Here is a 25,472-nt window from a genome sequence, read left to right as displayed (position 1 = left end):
GGAGCAAGGGCTAGGTTGAGAGCTAGGGCTAAGGTTAAGGTTAAGGTTAAAGCCAAGGCTATGGCTGGGGTTAGGACAAGGGCTTAAATTAGAATAAATACTTCTGCTAGTGTTACTGCTGGGGCTAGGGCTAAGACTAGGCTATAGGATTACTCCTAGGGCCAGGTCTAGGGCTAAGGATAGGGCTCAGTGAGGGCTTGGGCTTGGTTTAGGGCTGAGGTTAGGTTTAGGGTTTGATTAGGGCTAGTGTTGTGGTTAGGTTTAGGGCAAGTGCTCTGTTTAGGGTTAAGTCTAGGCCTGGGGCTAGGGTTAAAGCTGTGGTTAGTGTTAAGATTAGGGCAAGAGCTAGGGGTAGTGCTAGAACTAGGGATAAGGTAAAATAATTAGGGTTAGGTCTATGGTTAGTTTTAGGGCAAGGGCTAAGTTTAGGTTTTGGGATAGGATTATGATTAGGACTAAGTTTAGGGCTAGGGCTGGTTTTAGTGCTATGTTTAGTGTTAGGGTTCTCATTAGGGTTGGGTTAGAGCTAGGGTTAAGGTTTGGGTTAGGGCTAGGGAAAATTTATGGTTAGGGCTAAAGCTATCTAGTGTAACGGCTTGGGTGGGGATTAGGGTCAGCTTTTATGTTAGGGTTAGGTTTAAGACTAAACTAGGACTAGGGCTAGTGCTAGTGCTAGAGCTGATTGTATGGTTAGTTTTGGTTTAAGATTAGGGTTAGGGATTGGTTTATGGTTTATTTTAGGACTATGGCTAGGGGTAGGACTAGGAGTAGGGCTTGCACCAGGACTGTGGTTAGGGCTAGTGCCAGGGCTAAAGCTAGGGATATGGTTAGGGTCATGGTAAGTATTAGTTTTTGGGTTAGAGATAGTTCTAGGACCTGGTTTGGGGCTAAGTCTAGGGCTAGATCTAGGTCTAAGCCTGTGGTGGAATGAGAAGGCCATGCCAAGATGGCCACTGGCAAGTTACTCAGGAATGGCTTCGGAACCCACCTGGCAAAGGAGCCTGCCTGGTAACAGGCAGTGATTGGTTACAGCATAAACTACCCCTTGACAGGATTGGCTGCCTCAGCTGTATCAGCTGCTGCACCAACTGAAATAAACAAGTCTGCAGGCTGCTCGCCTCTGGCCCGCTTTCATCAGACTCCTGGTGTCTGTGTGGTGACTCCATGCCTCTTGCCCCCACCACGCTCCTCTTCTCAGAACAAATCCACAGCAACATAGGCCTAGGTCAAGGGTTAGGGTTTGTGTTAGGGGTAGTGTTAAAGTTAAGTTTAGGGGTAGGGTTAGGGTTAGGACTAGGATTAGGTCCAGATCTTAGGTTAGATTTAAGGCAAGGACTAGGGCTTGAGCTAGGATTGGGGTAAGGTTTTGAGTATTGGTTAGGGTTAGGGCTAGAGCCAGGGCTAGACTTAAGGCTAGACTAGGTCTAAGATTAGGAATATGGTTAGGGTTAAGATTCAGGTTGGGCTAATGCTATGGATATGATGAGATTCAGGCTAGGTTTAAGGATAGGACTAATGCTAGTGTAAAGGTTAGGTTTTGGCTTAGGATTAGGGCTAGACATAGATCTAGATCTAGGGAAAGGATTAGGTTTAGGGTTATACTACCTGTTAGTATTAAGGCAAAGACTCTGATATAGTTAGGGCTAGAGCTGTGCAAAGATTAGGGCTAGAGCTAGGGTTATGCTTAAGTTTAGGATTTGGCCAAGTTATAAGGCTAGTGATAGGGTAGGGTTGAGGGCTTGAGTTAGGGCAAGGGTTAGTGTTAGGCCTAGGTTTAGGCTTACATTAGTGTTAGGGCTAAGGTTAGGGTTAGTGTTTAATGAGGGCTAGAATTAGGGTAAATGTTAAGACTAGGGTTAAGAGTAGAGTAGGGGTTTGAGGTAAGCACAGGTTAATGCTAGGACAAGGGTTAGGGCTAGGGTGAAGACCAGAGCTAGTGTGAGGATTAGAGCGAGGACTAGAGATAGAGCTAGGAATAGGGTTTGGGCTAGAGTTAGAGTTAGTATTAAAGTTTGGATACAGTTTGGCTAAGGCTAGAATTAGGGCTGGGGCTAGTGTTACAATGAAGTTTAGGGTTGGGATAGGGCTATAGATAGGGTTATAGCTAGAGCCAGGGCTTGCATTTTGGCTAGGTCAAGTACACAGTGACTCCTGTTGTTGACCTAACAATTTGACACTCTTGTTTATGGCGTCAGTAATCTCCCTAGTCTCCAGTCATGAGTTGCCAAGGCTATGGAAGCCTTTAGGGTTCGCCGACTTCGATCTTATTCCAATAGGGTCATAGTCAAAGTGGAAGTTCTCTCCTCCCTTCAGAGAAAGGTACCTCCTTCTTTGATGGCCCCGTTCTTTCCACTGGGATCTCACTCACAGAGATCTTTCATTTAGGTCTTCTCTTTTTTTTTTTTCCAGAGTGTCTTGGCTTTCCATGCCTAAAATACTCTCATGGGCTCTTCAGCCAGATCCAAATGCCTTAAGGACTGATTCTGAGGCCAGAGTGCTGTAAATATTTTTTTTTATCGGAGGTTTATTCTACTCAGCTGAGCTCCTCCCCTCAAAGGGGACTAGTGCCTGAGTGCTAGCCCCAGTGCATATAGTACTCATCCATTCTTCCATAAGGACCACACTAATGATCTGTGCAGTCCTCAGTGTAAGCTCAGATTCCCCAGAAAAGTCCCTCACCAGGTAACCAGGGAGCCCTGAGTGTGTGGAATCTCCCACAGTGACTACCCAAAGTTCTAACCACACCATAAGCCCTCTCACACAGCCTCAGTTTTTCACAGTTACAAATATCCAGCCCCCTCTTTATGCTCCCCACCAGAGTCAGGAGTCTCTACTCTGCTGGTTGCTGGGCACAGACACAAGCTGGTGCAGTTGTTATGTATGTCCAAATTGGCTTGTTAGAGGACACCATTGCAGGGTGGTCCAGGAGAGAGAAACATGCCCTTTCTATTTTTTTTCTCCTCTAGTTTAACAGGTACACTATCCCTGACAGGGCTCCAAGCTGGATTCCCTCTAGGCTCTTCTTTCAGCTTTATCACCAGTGGCTTGAGCTGCTGCAGTCTGGTCTCACCTCACTCTCCAACACTGGTGCAGAAGCTGTAGGTTGCTGGAGTTCTGAGTTGTGGGCATCCATGCCTTCCTCATAGGTCCACTGTGTCCTTCTAATTTGTGTAGGGTTTCCTCTGCCATTTTCTGCCTAACTCTTCCCTGAGACTGCACTCTCTTCACTTTTTAAAAACTATTTTCTCCTAGACTAGAGCAGTAAGCTCTCTCTCTATGCCACCATTCTGGAAGCCAACCTAAACTTTCCTCTTAACACTGATTTTGCTGCATCCCATAAGTTTTGATATGTTGTATTGTCATCTTCATTTGTTTCCAGAACTTTTGATTTCTCTTTTGATAACTTCTATGACTTACTGTTCATTCAGGAGCATGTTGTTCAGTCTCCATGTGTTTACATATGATCTAGAGATTCTTGAGTTGTTGATTTCCAGCTTCAGTACTTTGTGGTCAGAGAAGATGCTTGGTATGATTTCAATTTTTTTTAATTTGCTGAGTCTTGTTTTATGCCCTGCATATGGTCTATCCCAGGTAGTTCCATGCACTGGTGAAAAGAATGTGTATTCTACAACTATAGCATGAAAAGTTCTATAGATAGCCATTGGGCCATTTGGTCTATTGTGTTGATTAACTCTGTTGTTTTCTTGCTGATTTTCTGTCTGTTCTGTCCATGCTGAAAGTGGGGTACTGAATCCCCCATTAATATTGTATTGAGTCTATGTCTCCTTTTAGATTCATTAACATTTATTTTAAATAGCCAGGTACCCTGTAATTGGATGTGTATACATTTATTTTAGTCACTCTTCCTTTTGAATTGATCCTTTAATCATTACATAGTGCCCTTCCTTATCTCTTTTAACAGTTTTAGTCTTAATGTCTATTTGTCTGTTATTAGGCTGTCTATACCAGCTCTTTTTTGGTTTTTGTTATCATGGAATATCTTTTTCCATCCTTTCACTTTCAGTCTGTGTGTATCTTTGTTAGTGAGATGTGTTTCTTGTAGGCAGCAAATAGATGGTCTTGTTTTTTAATCCATTCAGTGGGTCTGTACCTTTTAACTGGAGAGTTGAGACCATTTACATTAAAGGTGACTATTGATCAGTAAAGACTTGACCCTTCCATTTTTCTATAAATATTTCTATTGTTTATTTTGGGTTTCCTTTTGTACCTTTCCTGGGAGATTTTCTGCCTTCGCATTCGTTCATAGTGATGACCACATTTCTGTGTGTAGCACATCCTTAAGCATCTGTTGTAAGGCTGGATGAGTGACAACAAATTCTTTCAATTTCTGTTTGTTATGGAATGTCTTTATTTCACCTTCATTCATAAATAAGAAATTTGCAGGGTACAATATTTTTGGTTGATAGTTTTTTTCCTCTTAAAACTTGAAGTATCTTGCCATTCTCTTTTAGCCTATTAGGTTTCTGTTGAGAAGTCAGTTTGAGTCTCATTGGAGATCTGGTTTTTTTTTTTTTTTTTTTTTTTGGACAGGCAGAGTGAAAGGTGAGAGAGAGAGACAGAGAGAAAGGTCTTCCTTTACAGTTGGTTCACCCTCCAATGGCTGCTGTGGCCGGCGCGCTGCTGCCAGCGCACCAATGCTGATCCGAAGCCAGGAACCAGGTGCTTCTCCTGGTCTCCCATGCGGGTGCAGGGCCCAAGGACTTGGGCCATCCTCCACTGCACTCCTGGGCCACAGCAGAGAGCTGGACAGGAAGAGGACAGAATCCGGCGCCCCGACCAGGACTAGAACCCAGTGTGCTGGCGCCGCAGGTGGAGGATTAGCCTATTGAGCTGCAGCGCTGGCCTGAAGATCTTCTGAAAGTAATCTGGCATTTCTCTTGTATGTTTTAGAATCTTTTTTTTTAATGCTTTATTATGGAAAGTTTGACTACAATATGCCATGGTGAATATCTTTTCTGCTCATGTTTGTTAGGAGTTTTATGTACTTCCTATACTTGGACATCCCTTTCTTTCTCCACATTCGGAAAGTTTTCTGTAATTATTTCACTGAAAAGGCCTTCCAATCAATTCTCTCTTTTCACACTTTCAGCTATTCCTAAGACCTGTATATTGGGTAATTTGATAGTATTTCATAAATCTCCAGCATTATTTTTAATTTTTCTAATTTCTTTTTATGGTTTGACTGTAAAATTTCTAGGGATTTTCTTCTAATTTGGTTATTCTTTCTTCTGACTCACTTGAGTCTGTTTTTAAGGGTTTCTACCACTTTTTTATTTGATCTATTGAATTCTTTATTTCTAATACTTCATTTTGAATTCTTTTTAAAAACTCAATCTCATGGGAAAATTTTCATTCTTGTATGGATTTCTTTAATTCATGGGTTTGTTTCTAATTACTTCTAAGTAATCCTAGGATCATTTTTTATAATTCAATTTCCAGTATTTCTTCAATCTCTCATCTTCACATTCTAGTATTGAAGTGTTGTGTTCTTTTGGGGAAATCATATTATCTTTTTTATTCTTGTTTCTTTAATTTCTGCATTTATTTTTAGGCATTTGTGGAGATACTTGTTGGTTTTTTTTTCTCTTCTGATGGCTTTTATCTTTGGACTATTGCTCTGTTGCTTAGTGGAGTGTCTGCTCTTTCAGTGAATACCCAGAGGTGTGTACTGCTGGTGGCCAGGGATCTCTGTTTAGTGCTCTAGGTTGAGTAGCGTTTCCAAGGTGACACCCAACTTGAGTGTGGTAAATCTCTTTTTTCTTTTTTTAATCAGATGGGAGGATTTTAATCAGCTCTGTTGGTGTAATTTCATGCTCTATTCCTCACCTCCAAGGTGACCAGTGCCCAGGTGCTAGCCCCAGTGGGTGCAATAGTCATCCAGAACCACACAAAGGATCCATGTAGTCCTCAGCATGGGCACAGATCCCACAGCAATGCCCCTCCCCAGGAAATCATTGTGCCTTAAGTGTGTGAAGCCACCCACCCACCTGACTGCCTTGAGACTAAGCTACACCCTGTGTCTTTCCATGCAGCCACAGTGTTTTCATAGTCCTAGCACACAAGGCTTCCACAGTCACAGGAGCCCAGTCTCCTGTCAGTTCTCTCAGCCAAACTTGGGCATCTCCTTTTGGCTGGTTGCTGGGTACACGGACATAAGCTGGTTCATCTGTCACGTATGTCCAAAATAGCACCCACCCTCTGTCAGCTAGTTATAGGATGCTGTTGTTGGGTGGTCAGGGAAGAGAAATATGACCCCCTTCTCTCCTCTAGATAGGCTACACTGTCTCCACAGAGCTCCAAGCAAGACTCACACTAGGCTCTCCCTGCAGCTTTATTGCCAGTGGCATGGGCTGCTGCAGTCTGGTCTCACCTTAGTCTCCAAAGCTGGTGCTAAGGCTCTCAGCTTCTTGGGTCTTGTGTTGTGTCTATGTTCGTATTGCGCATTCACACCTTCCATTTAGATTTTCAGCATCCCTGAACTTGCATGTAGTTTCCACTGTAGTTTTCTCCCTGTCTTCCCTGAGATTGTGCTCTCTCCACTTCTTAAAAATTATTGCCCCTAGACTAGAGCGGTAAACTCCTTCCCTGTTCTACCATCTTGTAATCATATATGAAGGATACATTTAAGGGTATTGATAAGGTAAGGGCTAGGATTTGGGCTAGGGATAGAGACAGGTTTATGCTTATGGTTAAGATCATTGAGGCAGTGTGAAGAAGAAGAGGCGAGGATGACCCCTGGACCGACCAAAGCCCGCGCGCCGCTGCATCCCCGCGCCCAGCGCCTGCGTCCGCCGCCGCCGCCGCCACCATGCCCAAGAGAAAGGCTGAAGGGGATGCTAAAGGAGATAAGGCCAAGGTGAAGGACGAACCACAGAGAAGATCCGCACGGTTGTCCGCTAAACCAGCTCCTCCAAAGCCAGAACCCAAGCCTAAAAAGGCCCCTGCAAAAAAGGGAGAGAAGGTGCCCAAAGGGAAAAAGGGAAAAGCGGATGCTGGCAAGGATGGGAATAACACTGCAGAAAACAGAGACGCCAAAACAGACCAGGCACAGAAAGCGGAAGGTGCTGGAGATGCCAAGTGAAGTGTGTGCGTTTTTGATAACTGTGTACTTCTGGTGACTGTACAGTTTGAAATACTATTTTTTATCAAGTTTTATAAAAATGCAGAATTTTGTTTTACTTTTTTTTTAAGCTCTGTTGTTAGTACACAGAACACTTCATTGTTGTTTTGGGGGAAGGGCAGAGGTCACTAGCAGAAGGTCTCCGGAGCTGGACAGACGGGGGACACCGGAGACTTGCTCTTGGCTCCCCGGAGGGCTTCCCTGCCTTTGACACAGCCACCAGGGCACACACCCTGCGGTGTGGAAAAACTAAATTTGATTTTATGCCCTCTTCCTCCCCCCGTCTGCCTTCAGCATAGACTTAACTCCCTCAAACCCAGAGACCTGTTGGGACCTGACCCCAGACAATTCGGTACCAGCATGACGGGCAATCTGGACTTCACAGTGACCCCTGAGATGGGGCCCTGAAAAGAGCAGCGGTTCCTTTTCTAGCTTGTGGATCTTCAGATTGACCATTCTGCCATTTCATTTCATTTCCTGAAAGTCAGGGTCGGCTTGTGAAAAGTTGTTAAACAACATGCTAAATGTGAAATGTCAGCCCTCACTCTAAACTTCCCCTTTCCAGAGCGTCATGGAGACTTCATTGGGTTTTATAGTGGCTTTCTGATTTTGGTCGTCCATTGAAGAAGGGAGTTGAAAGTTGTTGTATACTGTTCACGATTGTCTGCCCATGTCCTGCCTGAAATACCATGATTGTTTATGAAAAGAATCTTTAATAAAGCTGGATACAGTTTGGCTTGGAAAAAAAAATAAAAAATAAAAAAAAAAAAGATCATTGATAGGGCTAGGGCTAGGGAGAGTTTGAATACTCCTGGTAGGGCTTGGTATGGGGATAGGGCTGGGACTACAGCAAGAATTACTTCTAGGATTCTAGTTTGTGTTAGGGCTTGGGCTAGCATTAGGATTAGGGCTAGGGCTAGGGACAGGGCCAAGACTAAGGCTGAGCAAGGGCAGGGCTAGGCCTTGGACTAAGACTTGGCCTAGGCCTAGAACTTAGGCTAGGTTTGTGGTTATTGTTATGGTTATGGATAGGATTATGGCTAAGTAAAGGTGTAGGGTTAGAGTTAGTGTTAAGCTAGGATAAGTGCTAAGGTTAGGTTGAGGGTGAAGGCTAGGTTTACAACTCAGGTTAGTGTTATGGTTAGGGCTAGTGTTAGGGTTAGGTGTAAGTTTAGGGTTATTATTAGGGCAAGGGCTAAGTTTAGATCTAGGTCTAAGGTTGTGGCTAGAGGTTAACTAGAGATAGAGCTAGTATTAGGGTGATGGCTAGGTTTAGGTTTTAAGTTAGGTCTAGGCTTAGGGCTCTAGTTAGGATTTCAGTTAGTGTTAGCCCTATGGTTAGGCTTATGTTGAGGGCTAGCTTTAGGACTAGAGCTAGTTATAAGTCATGGTTTAGGGTTGCAGTTCAGGTTACAGTTATTATAGCACTAGGGTTAGTGATGCTGCTAGGGACAGGGAAAGAACTAGGGCTAGGCTAGGCCTAGAGCTATGATCAGGTTTAGGGTTATGGTTATGGTTAGGATTAGAATTAGGGCTAGAGTTAAGGCTCTGCCTAAAGATAAGGTTTAGGTTAGGGCTAGAGTTAGGGCTAAGGCTATGGTTAGGGCTGAGACTAAGGTTAGCACTAGGGCCAGGGCTAGGGTTAGGTTTTGGTTTGGGCATAGGCTAGATCCAATGTTAGGTTTAAGTTAAGCAGCTAGGGCTATGTTTATGGCTAGGGTTAAGACTGAGCTAGGGCTAGTAATAGGAATAGTTTTAAGGCTAGGTCTTGGACTACAGCTAAGGTTAGGTTTAGAATTAGGGTTAGGACTAGGCTAGGGCTAGGCCTACAGCTAGGGCTATGGTTGCTGTTAGGGTTAGGGCTAGGGCTAGGGCTAGGGCTAGGTTCAGAGTTTAGATTAGGCCTAGTGCTAGGCTTAGGGATAGGTGTTGGGTGAAGCCTTGGGCTTGTGTTAGTGTTAGCATTAGGATTAGGGAGAGGGTTAGGGTGAGAAGTAGGGCTAGGTATTAGACAGATCTAAAGATTGGGGTAAGGGTTAGTTCTTGGGCAACATTTAGTGTTAGGGCAAGGGTTAAGGAGAGAGTTAGGGTTAGGTTTTGGGTTAGGGTTAGGTTTAGGTCTAAGGTAAGGACTAGGGCTGACTTTGAGCTATGGCTATTTCTATGGTTACAGTGAGGGCAACATCATTGAGGGCTAGGTTTAGGGTTATGCTTATGCTTAGTGCTAGAATAAGGGCTATGGCTAGCGCAAGGTTTACACTTGGGGTTAAGGCTAGGGCTAGGGTGAGGGTTCTTGCTGGTCTAGGTTAAGCTTACAGTTAAGGTTAGCACTAGTGTTAGGGCTAGGGCATGGCTTAGGGTTAGGACTAGGGCTTGGGTGAGAGCTCATGCTAGGATTAGGGCTAGGGAAAGTTAGGGTTATACTTCAAATTATATTTAGGGTCAGTTCAGTGTTAGAGTTAGTGGAATGTCTAAATTTAGGTTAAGGCAAGTATTCTAGGATTAGGGTTGATATTAGGGTTAAATCTATGGTTAAGATTAGGAGGAGGGCTGGGATTAGGTCTAAGGCTATGTTTATTGTTAAAGTTAAGGCCATAGCTAAGGCTAGGTCTTAGTAAGGACTTGGATGAGGTTTAAGGCTAGGATTAGGTTTAGGGTTAGGGTTATGTTTTGCATTAGGGCTAGGTGAAGGGTTAGGTTTATAGTTAGGGCACAGCTATTATGGCTATGTCTAGGGCTATTGCTAGGCTAGGGCTAAGGTTATAGCTGGAGCTAGAGTTAATATGAACATTAGGATTAGGTTTAGCATTAGAGCTAGGGCTACAGAAAAGCCTAGAGCTAGGGTTAAGGCTAAGGCAAGATATATGGTAGGGCTAGAGCTAGAGTTATTGTTAGGTTTAGATTTAGGGCTATATCTAGATTTATGGTTAGGGTTAGTACTAAGGCTAGAGTGAGGTCTATGCTAGGGTTATGGTTAGGGTTTGGGCTAAGGCTAGGGCTAGGGCTAGGGCTGGGGTTAAGTTTAGGGTAAGAGCTAGGATTTGGGCTAGAGCTATGGACTGGGCTAGTTGTATGATTAGTGTTATAGTTGGGTTAGGTCTAGGGCTAGAGCCAGGGTTCAGGTTAGGGGTAGGGCTCTAATTAGGGCTAGTGCTAGGGTTAGGACTAGGTTTAGGGCTAGGTCTGGTCTAGAGATAGGGCTAGATAAAAGGTTAGATTTAAGACTAGGGCTAGTGGCTGGTGTTGTGTGGGTCAAGCTGCTGTCTGCAACATCATCATCCAATATGGGTACCAGTTTGGGTCCCAGATGATCCACTTCTGATATAGCTCCCTACTAATGTTACTGTGAAAGCAGAGGTAGATGCCCTAGTGCTTGGGTCCCTGCAACCATGTGAGAGACCTGGAATAAGTTCCTGGTTCTTAGTTTTGGCCTGGCCCAGCCCTGACTGTTGCAGCCATTTGGTGAGTGAACCAGCAGAGGAAGACCTTTCTCTGTTTCTGCATCTTTCACTCTATAACTCTTTCAAATAAATAACATAAATCTTTTTTTTTTGACAGGCAGAGTGTACAGTGAGAGAGAGAGACAGAGAGAAAAGTCTTCCTTTTCCGTTGGTTCACCCCCAATGGCTGCTGCGGCCAGCACACCGTGCTAAACTGAAGCCAGGAGCCAAGTGCTTCTCCTGGTCTCCCATGCGGTGCAGGGTCCAAGGACTTGGGCCATCCTCCACTGCACTCCCGGGCCATAGTAGAGAGCTGGACTGGAAGAGGAGCAACCAGGACAAAATCCGGCGCCCCGACCAGGACTAGAACCCAGTGTGCTGGTGCCGCAGGCGGAGGATTAGCCTATTGAGCCGTGGCACCGGCCAAATAACATAAATCTTTAAAAAAAGTTTTAAAATGACTAAAGCTAGAACTAGGATTAGCATTAGGTTAGGGTCAGGGTTGGGGCTAGGGCTAGACCTAGACCTAGGCCAGGGAGATGGCAAAGGATATGGTTAGTGTTAGGGTTAGGGCTATGATTAAGGACAGAAATAGAGTTGGATTTATGTTTAGACGAGGGTTTGCATTAAAGTGAGGATTCTGTCAGGGCTAGGTGCTAGGGCTAAGGTTAGGGCTAAGATTAGGGCTAGAGGTAAGGTTAAGAATAGGACTAGGATTAGGTTTAGGGTGAGTATTAGTACTAGGGCTGGGTCTTATGGTCTTATGATTAGGGTTAGGGTTTAGTTTAGTGTTCAGGTTAGGGTTAGGTCTTTGTATAAGATTAGGTCTAGGGCTAAGTGCAATTCTAGCATGGAGGTAGGTTTAGGGCTAAGGCTATTGCTAAGGTGAAGATTAGATTTAGGATTAGGGTTGGGTTAGGGCTAGGTCTAGGGCTAGAGTTGAAATAGGACTATAGGCCGGCGCCGCGGCTCACTAGGCTAATCCTCCGCCTTGCGGCGCCGGCACGCCGGGTTCTAGTCCCGGTCGGGGCACCGATCCTGTCCCGGTTGCCCCTCTTCCAGGCCAGCTCTCTGCTGTGGCCAGGGAGTGCAGTGGAGGATGGCCCAAGTCCTTGGGCCCTGCACCCCATGGGAGACCAGGATAAGCACCTGGCTCCTGCCATTGGATCAGCGCGGTGCGCCGGCCGCAGCACGCTACCGCGGCGGCCATTGGAGGGTGAACCAACGGCAAAAGGAAGACCTTTCTCTCTGTCTCTCTCTCTCACTGTCCACTCTGCCTGTCAAAAAAAAAAAAAAAAAGAAATAGGACTATAGCTAGGACTAGGGCTAAGGCTAAGAGTAAAGCTATTATTTGGTTAAGTTTTGGGTAGGGTTATTGCTAGTTCTAGGTTTAGGGTTAGGGTTAATGCTCTGGCAAGGGTTAAGGCAAAGGCTAGAGTTAGGGTTAGGGCTTGGGTAGAGCAAAGGCTAAGGTTATTGTTATAGTTAGGGTTGAGGCTAGGGAAAATATTCATGCTAGGGTTAGGGCTAATTTTAGGTTTAGGGCTATGATTAAGGCTAGCTCTGGGTTAGTTTTGGGGTTACTGTAAATCCTAGGATTAGGTTTAGGACACAAATACTAGGGTGAGGAATAGGACTAGGGTAAAGTCTAAGGTTAGGGATAGGGGTAAGTTTAGGATTAGGGATAGGATTAGGTCTCAGGCTAGGTTTAGGATTAGAGCTAGGCTCAGGTTAGAGATAGGTCTATTGCTAGGGCTAGAACCAGGGTTAGTGTTAGGGAGAGGGTGAGGGCTCAGGCTAGGGTAGATCTAGGGCTAGTTTAGTTTTAGTTTAGTTTTAATGCTAGAGCTAGGAGTAAGGTTAAGTTAAGGTTTGGTTTAGGTTTAGGGTTAGGGACTGGTAGAGGATTAGGGTTTGGCCTAGAGCTAAGATTAGAGCTAGGACTATAGCTAGTTTTAGCTCTAGCACTCTGTCTAGAGTAGTGTTAGGGCCAGAAATAGTGCTGTGGATAATGTTTGAGCTAGAGAAAGTTCTAGGTTTAGGATTATGGGTATGATTAAGGCTAGCACTAGTGCAAGATTTAGAGTTAGGGTTAGGGTTAACTCTAGGGCTAAAGCTAGGGCTACCCTTAGGGCTAGAGCAAGAGTTAGGGCTAGGAATAGAGCTAGTGTATGGTTAGAGTTAGTGTTACAGCTGCAGCTATCGTAAAGGTTAGGGCAAGTGTTAGAGTCAGGGCTAGGGCTAATTTAGGATTAAGTGTATGCTTAGGGAGACAGCTAGGTTTAGACTTACTGTTTGGTTTAGAGCTAGGGATAGGATTGGGGCTAATTCAAGAGTTCAGATTAGGGCTAGTGTTAGGGTTAGGTCTAGTACTTGGGCTAGGGCACACACTAGGGTTAGGGCTAAGTTAGAACTAAGGGTTTGTATTAGGGCTAGGACTTGAGTTTGGCTGGACCCAATAGTTAGATGTAAGATGTGACCTAGAGTTAGTTTCTTCACTAGGTCCATGGTGATATTTAGTGCTATGATTAGAGTTAAGAGTAATGTTGTATTTAGGGTTAGTGCTAGCATTCAGAATATGGTAAAGATTATGGTAGTTTCAGGACTTGACTTTTGACCACAATTAGAATTAAGGTTAAAGATTTAAGTCCTTGGCCCATTTCTTAACTGGGTTGTTTGTTCTGTAGTTTCTTGATCTCTTTATATATTCTTGTTATTAATCCTTTATCAGTTGCATTGATTGAAAATAATTTCTTCCATTCTGTTGGTTGCCTCTTCATTTTCCTGAGTATTTCTTCTGCAGTAAAAAGCTTCTCAATTTGATGTAATCTCATTTGTTGATTATGGCTGCAATTTCCTGTGCCTCTGGGGTCTTTTCCAATAACTCTTTGCCTGCAGGGTTTCCCCAATGTTCTCTAGTAATTTGATAGTATCAGGTCATAGACATTTTTCAAAAGAGGAAATCCAAATGGCCAACAGACACATGAAAAAATGTTCAGGATCACTAGCCATCAGGGACATACAAATCAAAACCACAATGAGGTTTCACCTCACCTCAGTTAGAATGGCTGTCATAGAAAAATCAACAAACAACAAATGCTGGGAAGAATGTTGGGGGGGGGGAGCACCCAATCCACTGTTGGTGGGAATGTAAACTGGTAAAACCACTATGGAAATCAGTTTGGAGATATCTCAGAAATCTGAACATAGACCTACCATATGACCCAGTCATCCCACTCCTGGAAATTTACCCAAAGGAAATGAAATCAGCAAATGAAAGAGTTATCTGCACCCCCTCTGCTTATTTCAGCTCAGTTCACAATTGCTAGGACATGGAATCAATCTAAATGCCTGTCAACTGAAGACTGGATAAAGAAATTAGGGGTCATGTTTTCCTCTTTTGGAAGACCCCCTTCATGCTGCTCTGGCTGGAGGCCTTTGACTCTAATAAATACTTTTAAATCTCTTTGTTGTCCGCTTGGAAATTCTTCTTCCATGTGAGACAAAGGACTGGGGTTACAATCATTTCTCTGCCACTGTTTCCCCATAACATTTTGGTGCCATGACTCGGATTGCAACTCCTATGTGATGCAGATCCAATGTTGGATCATCCTGCCAGACCAGTGAGCATGCAGACCACTGTCATTTTTTCTCTGAGAGCGTTTCTCTCCCTCATAGTAACTCTCATTTTCCCTAAAACACCGGGTCCCTGTCAGCCAGTTAAAAGCGATTAGTGTGGCTGCTGGTTTTAAGACTCTGTCAAGGCTTGCTGACTAAGGCCAGATCAATCCCCTGGAGCTGGGACTCTATCCTAACACCTCCCCACCCCTTGCGTGGATCAGCCCTTTGCATGAGACTGGAAGAAGGCCTGTGACAACTGATGGATTCTGGCTGGGGCTACGCTCCAGTGTTTACAGAAGGTCTCATGGCTGGGCACCAGGCTGATTGCTGGAATTGTGTTGGGTCCAGAAATGCAGTTTCCAGCAGGGAGCCAGTCCCCTGCCCTTTTGGAGTCCTCAGGAGCTGTAAGCCAGAGGCTCCACTCTTGCTTCTCATCTCAGCTCTGGGAATGGTGGTCTGGGCCCAACTCAGCTTCCTTTTGTGGGGATCAGCCCAACATATGGGACTGGGAGAAAGGTTTGGAGGAACCTTGAAATTTAGGCCAGGGCCACTCTCTGGCGTTTTTCAAGGACTCCCTAACTGGACATCAGATCCCAGTGGCCCGTTAGGGTGTCAGCTGAAAACTGCATTCTGCTCTTCCTTCCCAGAGATTAATCTGTTGGTGAGACTAGGCACAGCCTGCAGTGAGGCCACGGGCTCTGGGCTGCATGCCTCAGTGGGTTTTCCTTTACCCCAGATCTCAACAAGATCTCACCTCTTTCTCTTTCTCTCTGCTCCTCTAAGTGCTTCCTATACCTCATCAAGTCTCCACATATTCTACAAACTTGATTTCCTGGTCTTATTAGTGGGTATCTCCTAGATATTTCGTTCATTAATTCTAGGTTAAAGTCTAACCATCTCGTTTGCAGACAGGCAGTCTCTCGATCTAGACTCCCATTAGATGCAATCCCCACGTGGCATAGACAACTCTCAGCATGTCTTTGCTATCCCCACCTTCCTTCTCCAGTCTGCTCGGGTCCCCACTGTCAGCTATCTCAGAGGAGTTTTACTGGGGAGACTTATCTTCACTCAGCTTCTTTGTGACTTTACCTGTGTAATCACCAATGTAGATGGTAGCCAGGTCTGGCACTCTAGCTTACAAACACCTCTGCTAAGGCTCTTGCCATGAAAACTCATTGTCAAAATTAGGCCTATTAGACAAGACTCAAGGAGAGGCATAGAACAACTATATTTCCTTATGTATAAGAACAAAGCTACAGTATATATTTGACCAGGCAGAGGCCCAGTCTAGCACACCACCAGTAAGGGAACTGATCACTCCCTGCATGTGCTGTTCTGATAGATATATACCCTAGGCTACAGGCGTGGAAGGCTGAGTAAGAGTGGGTGATATACGTGCTAACCCCACCCTTACCTTCTTCCCTTCCCTGTGGGCTTCAGTGCATGTCTGGACATTATAGGCAGCAAGACAGTTTTGAGAGACGTCTCAAACTCAGGAGCTATAAGACCTGAAGTACGCTTCTGTTTTTATGCTCTCATTCTAGCCAGGAGGCAAACCATTTACTTTATTTCTTTGGCCCTTGAGCTTATAGAAAAATGCCATGTCATTTCCTGCACCACTACTCTTGGCCTGTTTACAAGCTGGAGACTGGAGAAGTTAGCTTAAGTGAGTTATAAAAAGGGCCAGCCCCTCTAGTCTCACTTCCCGTCTCAGAACTCCATCTCCTAACAGACCTCTTGCCTATATCACCCTGCATGTGCTCTGATATGCATTACATTCTTTTCCAGAGTGTCACAGAGTCCTTGGGTCTATTCAGTGAGCCACTAGGGTTCTTCTGTTACTGCCTATGACTGTTGGTTTTAATCCCAGTGGAGTTTTTTTTTATCAGATGACAATTGCCTCCATTGTTTTAATTTTGCCTGGAAGTTTCTAGGCAAGAATCTAGGTCCAATTTTCCAGATACTATTAAATACATATGGATTAACCTACAAGATGACTTCTTGGACACCTTCCAACCTGACTCCTTATTCCTGAGACTGGTTTGACTGACAGGCTAACTATTAGACATGTCAACTATTGGCTTTTGGCTTTGGAGTATAAGGTTATTGTCTCTTTGTGATATCGGAATATGGGGTGCCATATGATATCACCATGTGCTTATTAATAAATTCCCAATGTTGATAAGCCTGTGTGGGTTCTTGCCTAATATTCAGAGAAAAATTCTGAATACCAGCATAAATGAACAAGGTAGCATAATAAGTTTTAAGCTTTTTATTCAGTGGGAGAAATGCATAGGAGAGTGAGAGTCCTATCTAAGAGAAAGAGAAACCTGGATTCATATTGAGTACCAGGAGCCAGCCACATAGAGGAGCATGCAGGTCAAGAAGCATGGGGTGGGTGGCCCGAAGGCCACGTGCCCTGGAGGCTCAGGGCAGCATGGGCCCAAAATGGCAAAAGGCCAAAAAAAAAAAAAAAAAAAAAAAAAAAAAAAGGGCTGGGCCCACCGTGTCCCAGGCCTTTAATCCACTTCCAGAGGGAAGTGGTTTATTAACCTGATTGGCTGGTGGACACACAGATGTGGCCAGGTAGGGCATGAGGTCACACAGGGTGTGGTGAAGGCGTGGCCTTCCAGCTCACAAACCTGATCAATTCTATCCTATATGTCTGCCTACAACATTTTCAGGGCCTCCAGCTTTTTTCTTTCTACCCTGCCCCTTCGAGGGCTCTTACAGGAGCCTTCTTGCAGTAATTGCTCTCTTCTGTCACCTATCAGATTCTTCTTAGGAATCTCTGTAGGGGTGCCACCTGCTCTGGTGGATGCCCTCTCCCATTAAAACCTAACTGATGAGCGATCTCCAATGTACTTCTTGTCCCTGGCACATGGGTCCCTAGCCTACAGTAACCCTTGAGACCCGTCTCACAGCTGCTAAATCGTTTGTTTCAGAGGCAGTCCCAAGTAGCTGACTGCTGACTAGGCACCAATGGCCTGAGGTAATTTTTCCTTTGAGTAAAAGGAAAACTAGACTCAAGTTCAGTTAGAATCTAAAATGATGTCTTTGGTAAGTAGAACGTGATTCAATTGTAACTGAACGATGAGTTTAAAGAAATTTGTCTCTTTTGAATCTAGGAAGATCACTGCCTTTAAAATATTGCTTTGTAGCTTGCTAAGCTTGTTTTACAACTTGGTTTAACAGGTTTCTGATAGTAATGTGTAATCAATGCCTTTTAGAGCCCCCACTAAGGTAAATTTTTTAAAAGATTTATTTATTTATTTGAAAGGCAGAGTTATACAGAGAGAAGGAGAGGTAGGGAGAGAGAGAGAGAGATCTTCCATCCGCTGGTTCACTCCCCAAGTGGCTGCAATGGCCAGAGTAATGCTGATCCAAAGGAGCTTCTTTTGGGTCTCCCACATGGGTGCAGGGGCCCAAGGACTTGGGCCATCTTCTACTGCTTTCCCAGGCCATAGCGGAGAGCTGGATTGGAAATGGAGCAGCCAGGACTCAAACTGGCACCCATATGGGATGCTGGCACTGCAGGATGTGGCTTTACCCACTATGCGACAGTGCTGGCCCCCCGATCCAAGGTAAATTTTAAAATCTCTGGTTTAATGTCACTGATTTAAATGATATAAATGTAACTTTGACCTTAATTCATATAGAAGTATGATATAAAATCAGCATTTTCAGTCATATAGGTGTAATCGCTAAATATAAACTTACATAATCTTAGCACATGTTTTCATAAATTGTGCATATGAAAGTAGTTCAACACCACTTGGGAGTAACTAAGCTTAAAATTTGATGTGTTATCTTATTTAGAAAATGTTGTCTTAGTCTGGAGACTTCTAAAGGGTTATTTCAAAATATAAATCAAGGAAATCAGCAGATGGAAAAGGTCAGAAGTATAAAAATGTGTTCTTGGATAGGAAAGTTAAGAAGGAAAGAATTTTTTTTTTAATTAAAAAAGGGACATGGTTTGTAAGAAGTACATTATCCTGATGGCTAGTTTACTCTAGACTGGAATGGAAATGATAGGATGTTTCAAGTAAGTTGAAGAAGGTGTGTGGAAGTTACAGAAGGTTATGAAAGAAAGAAATTTTTGGATACAAAAGCTGTTAATCTATTTTTCTTTGGCATAGAATTAGAATCTGATCCTCTGTTAAAGCAGTGAGGGTTTTGCAATGCACTTATGTTAGTAAACATTCTGAAATAGTGTTAACATCTGTTTAAAAAAACTGCAGCATCTCCTTTTAATAGTTTTGTTTAATTGGTGACTCTCTGTCACTTTTCTAACCAGCTCCAGTAGGCTATTTTCTCTTCCCTAATTCTGATTCTGTTAAAATTGTTCTAAGTTATGGGATAATTCCATGTGCTAACTAATTTATGTTTTATTTATAATTCTTGGGATGACCAAAGGCAGATTTTGTGTTCTGTTGAAGTTATTGTGTTCTCTTATTGTCTCTATTAAGTTCTTTTTTTTTCTTTTATTTAATGAATATAAATTTCCAAAGTATAGCCCATGGGTTACAATGGCTTCCCCCCTCCCATAACTTCCCTCCCGCCCGCAATCCTCCCCCTTCCCGCTCCCTTTCCCCTTCCATTCATGTAAAGATTCATTTTCAATTCTCTTTGTATACAGAAGATCAGTTTAGTATATATTAGGTAAAGATTTCAACATTTTGCCCATATAGCAACACAAAGTGAAAAAACTACCATTGGATTACTAATTATAGCATTAAATAGCAATGTACAGCACATTAAAGACAGAGATCCTACATAATTTTTTTTTCAAATTAATTAATTTTCTATGCCATTTCCATTTTAACACCAGGTTGTTTTTTTTTTTTCATTTCCAATTCTCTTTATATACAGAAGATCAATTCAGTATATAATTAGTAAAGACCTCATCAGTTTGTGCCCACACAGAAACGCAAAGTATAAAAATACTGTTTCAGTACTAGTTATAGCATCACTTCGCTTTAGACGACACATTAGGGACAGATCCCACATGGGGTGTAAGTACACAGTGACTCCTGTTGCTGATTTAACAATTTGACACTCCTGTTCATGGCGTCAGTAATCTCCCTAGGCTCTAGTCATGAGTTGCCAGGGCTATGGAAGCCTTTAGAGTTCGCTGACTTCGATCTTATTCCGATAGGGTCATAGTCAAAGTGGAAGTTCTCTCCTCCCTTCGGAGAAGGGTACCTCCTTCTTTGATGGCCCCGTTCTTTCCACTGGGATCTCACTCACAGAGATCATTCATTTAGGTCTTTTTTTTTTTCCATGATATCTTGGCTTTCCATGCCTGCTATACTCTCATGGGCTCTTCAGCCAGATCTGAATGCCTTGAGGGCTGATTCTGAGGCCGGAGTGTTGTTTAGGACATCTGCCATCCTATGAGTCTGCTGTGTATCCCACTTCCCATGTTGGATCTTTCTCTCCCTTTTTGATTCTATCAGTTAGTATTAGCAGATACTTGTGTTGTTTGTGTGATCTCTTTGACTCTTAGACCTATCAGAACTATCAATTGTGAGCTGAAATTGATCACTTGGACTAGTGCGATGGCATTGGTACATGCCATCTTGATGGGATTGTGTTGGAATCCCCTGGCACATTTCTAACTCCACCATTTGCGGCCAGTCCGATTGAGCATGTTCCAAATTGTTCATCTCCTCCCTCTCTTTTTCCACTCTTAGATTTAACAGGGATCACTTTTCAGTTAAAATTTAAACACCTAAGAATAATTGTGTGTTAATTACTGAGTTCAACCAATAGTACTAGAACCACAACAACAACAACAAATACTAAAAAGGATAAAGTATTACATTGTACATCTAAAGTCAGGACAGGAGCTGATCAGTTCATTGTTGCTTATAGTGTCCATTTCACTTAACAGGTTTCCCCTTTGGCGCTCAGTTGTCACCGATCAGGGAAAACAAATGATATTTTTCTCTTTGGGACTGGCTTAATTCACTCAGCATGATGTTTTCCAGATTGCTCCATCTTGTTGCAAATGACTGGGTTTCGTTGTTTCTTACTGCTGTATAGTATTCTATGGAGTACATGTCCCATAATTTCTTTATCCAGTCTACTGTTGATGGGCATTTGGGTTGGTTCCAGGTCTTAGCTATTGTGAATTGAGCTGCAATAAACATTAATGTGCAGATGGCTTTTTTATTTGCCAAATTAATTTCCTTTGGGTAAATTCCAAGGAGTGGAATGGCTGGGTTGTATGGTAGGGTTATGTTCAGGTTTCTGAGGAATCTCCAGACTGACTTCCATAGTGGCTTAACCAGTTTGCATTCCCACCAACAGTGGGTTAGTGTCCCTTTTTCCCCACATCCTCTCCAGCATCTGTTGTTGGTCGATTTCTGAATGTGAGCCATTCTCACCGGGGTGAGATGGAACCTCATTGTGGTTTTGATTTGCATTTCTCTGATTGCTAGTGATTTTGAACATTTTTTCATGTGTCTGTTGGCCATTTGGATTTCCTCTTTCGAAAAATGTCTGTTGAGGTCCTTGGCCCATCTCTTAAGTGGGTTGTTTGTTTTGTTGTTGTGTTTTTTCTTGATTTCTTTGTAGATTCTGGTTATCGATCCTTTATCTGTAGTATAGTTTGCGAATATTTTTTCCCATTCTGTTGGTTGCCTCTTCACTTTCCTGACTGTTTCTTTTGAAGTACAGAAACTTCTCAATTTGATGCAATCCCAAATGTTAATTTTGGTTTTGACTGCCTGTGCTGTTGGAGTATTTTCCAGGAAGTCTTTGCCTGTGCCTATATCTTGCAGGGTTTCTCCAATGCTCTCTAATAATTTGATGGTTTCGGGTCGTAGATTTAAGTCTTTAATCCATGTTGAGTGAATTTTTGTGTAAGGTGATAGGTATGGGTCTTGCTTCAAGCTTCTGCACGTGGAAATCCAATTTTCCCAGCACCATTTATTGAATAGACTGTCCTTATTCCAGGGATTAGATTTGGATCTTCGGTCAAATATAAGTTGGCTGTAGATGTCTGGATTGATTTCTGGTGTTTCTATTCTGTTCCATTGGTCTATCCATCTGTTTCTGTACCAGTACCATGCTGTTTTGATAACAACTGCCCTGTAGTATGTCCTAAAATCAGGTATTGTGATGCCTCCGGCTTTGTTTTTGTTGTACAGGATTGCTTTGGCTATTCGAGGTCTTCTGTGTCTCCATATGAATTTCAGCATCATTTTTTCCAGATCTGAGAAGAAGGTCTTCGGGATCTTGATGGGTATTGCATTGAATGTATAAATTGCTTTTGGGAGAATAGACATTTTGATGATATTGATTCTTCCAATCCATGAGCATGGAAGATTTCTCCATTTTTTGGTATCCTCTTCTATTTCTTTCTGTAAGGTTTTGTAGTTTTCATCGTAGAGATCTTTAACGTCTTTGGTTAAGTTTATTCCAAGGTATTTGATTGTTTTTGTAGCTATTGTGAATGGGATTGATTTTAGAAGTTCTTCCTCAGCCGTGGCATTGCCTGTGTATACAAAGGCTGTTGATTTTTGTGCATTGATTTTATATCCTGCTACTTTGCCAAACTCTTCGATGAGTTCCAGCAGTCTCTTAGTAGAGTTCTTTGGGTCCCCTAAATAAAGAATCATATCATCTGCAAAGAGGGATAGTTTGAGTTCGTCCTTCCCGATTTGTATCCCTTTAATTTCTTTTTCTTGCCTAATAGCTCTGGCCAAAACTTCCAGAACTATATCGAATAGCAGTGGTGAGAGAGGGCATCCCTGTCTGGTACCAGATCTCAGTGGAAATGCTTCCAACTTTTCCCCATTCAATAGGATGTTGGCCGTGGGTTTTTCATATATTGCTTTGATTGTATTAAGGAATGTTCCTTCCATACCCAGTTTGCTTAGAGTTTTCATCATGAAAGGGTGTTGTATTTTATCAAATGCTTTCTCTGCGTCTATTGAGAGAATCATATGGTTTTTCTTCTGTAGTCTGTTAATGTAGTGTATTACGTTGATTGTTTTGCGAATGTTGAACCATCCCTGCATACCGGGGATGAATCCCACTTGGTCTGGGTGGATGATCTTTCTGATGTGTTGTTGCAATCTATTGGCCAGAATTTTATTGAGGATTTTTGCATCTATGTTCATCAGGGATATTGGTCTGTAATTCTCTTTCAATGTTGCGTCTCTTTCTGGCTTAGGAATTAAGGTGATGCCGGCTTCATAGAAAGAATTTGGGAGGATTCCCTCTTTTTCGATTGCTCTGAATAGTTTGAGAAGAATTGGAGTTAGTTCTTCTCTAAATGTCTGGTAGAACTCAGCAGTGAATCCATCTGGCCCTGGGCTTTTCTTTGTTGGGAGGGCCTTTATTACTGTTTCAATTTCTGTGTCAGTTATTGGTCTGTTTAGGTTTTCTATGTCTTCCTGGCTCAATTTAGGGAGGTTGTATGTGTCCAAGAATCTGTCCATTTCTGATAGATTTCCCTGTTTGCTGGCATACAAGTCCTTGTAGTAATTTCTGATGATTCTTTTTATTTCTGTGGCGTCTGTTGTTACGTTTCCCATTTCATCTCTGATCCTATTGATTTGGGTCTTTTCTCTTCTTTTTTTAGTTAGTTGGGCCAATGGGGTGTCAATTTTGTTTATTTTTTCAAAAAACCAGCTCCTCGTTTGGCTGATTTTTTGTAATGTTTTTTTGGATTCAATCCTGTTGATTTCTTCTCTGATTTTAATTATTTCTCTTCTCCTACTGGGTTTGGGTTTGGTTTGCTGCAGATTTTCTAGATCCTTGAGATGGCTTGAAAGCTCATCTATTTGGTGCCTTTCCAATTTCTTGATGTAGGCACCTATTGATATAAACTTTCCTCTTAACACTGCTTTTGTTGTATCCCATAGGTTTTGGTATGTTGTGCTGTTATCCTCATTTACTTCCAGAAAATTTTTGATTTCTCTTTTAATTTCTTCTATGACCCATTGTTCATTCAGGAGCATGTTGTTCAATCTCCATGTGTTTGCACGTGCTCTAGGGATTCCTGAGTTGCCAATTTCCAATTTCATTCCTTTGTGGTCTGAGAAGCTGCATGGTATGATTCTAATTCTTTTGAATTTGCTGAGACTTGCTTTATGGCCTAGTATGTGGTCAATCCTAGAGAGGGTTCCATGTACTGCTGAGAAGAATGTAAAGTCCTTAGATGTAGGATGAAAAGTTCTGTAGATATCTGTTAGATCCATTTGGGCTATAGTGTCATTTAAATCTACTGTCTCCTTGTTGATCTTCTGTCCTGTTGATCTGTCTATCTCTGAGAGTGGAGTATTGAAATCCCCCAGTACTACTGTATTGGGGTCTAAGTCTCCCTTTAAGTCCCTTAACAAGTCTTTTAAATAAGCTGGTGCCCTGTAATTAGGTGCATATACATTGATAATCGTTATATCTTCCTGTTGAATTGATCCCTTAATCATTAAATAGTGCCCCTCTTTATCTTTCTTAACAGTTTTTGTGGTAAAGTTTATGTTGTCCGATATTAAGATGGCTACGCCCGCTCTCTTTTCATTTCTGTTGGCGTGGTATATCTTTTTCCAGCCTTTCACTCTCAGCCTGTATGGATCATTGTTGGATAGATGGGTTTCTTGTAAGCAGCAAAAGGATGGGTTTTGTTCCTTAACCCAATCAGCCAATCGGTGTCTTTTAACTGGACAGTTCAAGCCATTAACATTCAATGTGACTATTGAGAAGGAGTAACTTTGCCCTGCCATTAGCCAAAGATACTTTCTAATATATGGTTTGAGATTCCTGTGATCTTTTGGTGTGAGGTTTCCTACCTTTACCTTCTTTCATATTGGTGACCGTGTTTCTGTGTTTCTGTATGTAACACATCTTTAAGCATCTTTTGCAGGGCTGGACGAGTGGCAACAAATTCTTTCAGTTTCTGTTTGCTTTGAAAGGTCTTTATTTCACCTTCATTCATAAATGAGAGCTTTGCAGGATATAATATTCTGGGCTGGCAGTTTTTCTCTCTTAGCACCTGGGCTATGTCTCGCCATTCTCTCCTAGCTTGCAGGGTTTCTGAAGAGAAGTCAGCTGTGAGTCTAATTGGAGATCCTCTGAGAGTAATCTGGCGTTTCTCTCTTGCACATTTTAGGATCTTTTCTTTGTGTTTCACTGTGGTGAGTTTGATTACGACGTGTCGTGGTGAGGATCTCTTTTGGTCATGTTTATTAGGGGTTCTATGAGCTTCCTGTATTAGGATGTCTCTGTCTTTCTCCAAACCTGGGAAATTTTCTGCTAGTATCTCACTAAAAAGGCCTTCTAATCCTTTCTCTCTCTCCATGCCTTCAGGTACTCCTAGAACCCGAATGTTGGGTTTTTTAAGAGTATCCTGTAGAATCCTGACAGTATTTTTTAGATTTCTGATTTCTTCTTCTTTTCTTTGATTTGATTGTTTCCTTTCCTGTTCTCTGTCTTCTAAGTCTGATATTCTCTCTTCTGCTTCGTCCATTCTGTTTTTAAGACTCTCTAATGTGTTTGTCATTTGATCTATTGAATTCTTCATTTCATTATGATTTCTATTTACTATCAGAGTTTCTTGTTCCACTAGTTGTTTCATTTCATTTTGATTCCTCCTTAATATTTCACTTTCACGAGAGAGATTTTTTATCTTGTCCATTAAGGATTTCTGTAGTTCGAGAATTTGTTTTTGAGAACTTCTTAATGTTCTTATCAATTTTTTGAGATCCGCTTCTTGCATTTCTTCGATCTCATCATCTTCATAATCTTGAATTGGGGTGTCTTTTTCATTTGGGGGCGTCATAGTGTCTTCCTTGTTCTTGTTAGCTTGGTTTTTGCGTTTGTTGTTTGGCATGTTGGAGATATTTGGTTTCTTCACTGTGGTGTTTTTTCTTGTTACACTACGGCTCTATATTAAGTGGACTGTCTGCTTGCAGTGGAGCCTTAGAGGCTTGAGATGAGTGTGGACTGAGAGCTGTGTTTGGTTCCTCAGGGTTGAGGGTGTGTCAAAGATGACACTCCCAGGTTAGGTGTGGTAAATCTCTCTTTCTTTTTTTGATTTAAAAGGGAAGTAATTCCACACAGCTGAACGTAATTGGAGGTAGTTAGCAGGCAAATGATATACCCACAGGAGCCAGAGATTGGAAGCTCTTTCCCAAGGACCACACAGGGAATCTCTGCTGCCCTCAGTGTGGGCTCCAATTCTCCTGCAGTCTCCCACTGGGTTGCCAAGTTAGATGCTAATCTCCTGTTATTTCACCCCTCCCCCCAGAGTCAGGTTT

At 42.7% G+C, this 25,472-nt stretch overlaps 1 protein-coding gene across 1 annotated transcript; it reads left to right on the top strand.

Annotated features, from left to right (window-relative positions):
* The first annotated feature begins 6,732 nt into the window (after window positions 1-6,732).
* LOC133765453 (non-histone chromosomal protein HMG-17-like) lies at window positions 6,733-7,888 on the top strand. The gene has a single exon (XM_062199013.1). The coding sequence runs from the start codon at window positions 6,830-6,832 to the stop codon at window positions 7,100-7,102; it is 273 nt and encodes a 90-aa protein (XP_062054997.1). The 5' UTR covers window positions 6,733-6,829; the 3' UTR covers window positions 7,103-7,888.
* The last annotated feature ends 17,584 nt before the right edge of the window (window positions 7,889-25,472 follow it).

Source organism: Lepus europaeus, chromosome 1, assembly GCF_033115175.1.
Source record: "Lepus europaeus isolate LE1 chromosome 1, mLepTim1.pri, whole genome shotgun sequence".
In the NCBI taxonomy this organism is placed as follows: domain Eukaryota; kingdom Metazoa; phylum Chordata; class Mammalia; order Lagomorpha; family Leporidae; genus Lepus; species Lepus europaeus.
This window is presented reverse-complemented; position numbering and strand designations above follow the sequence as displayed.

Excerpts from the sequence above, each read along its gene's own strand:
- LOC133765453 (XM_062199013.1), top strand. The coding sequence starts at position 6,830 with ATGCCCAAGAGAAAGGCTGAAGGGGATGCTAAAGGAGATAAGGCCAAG.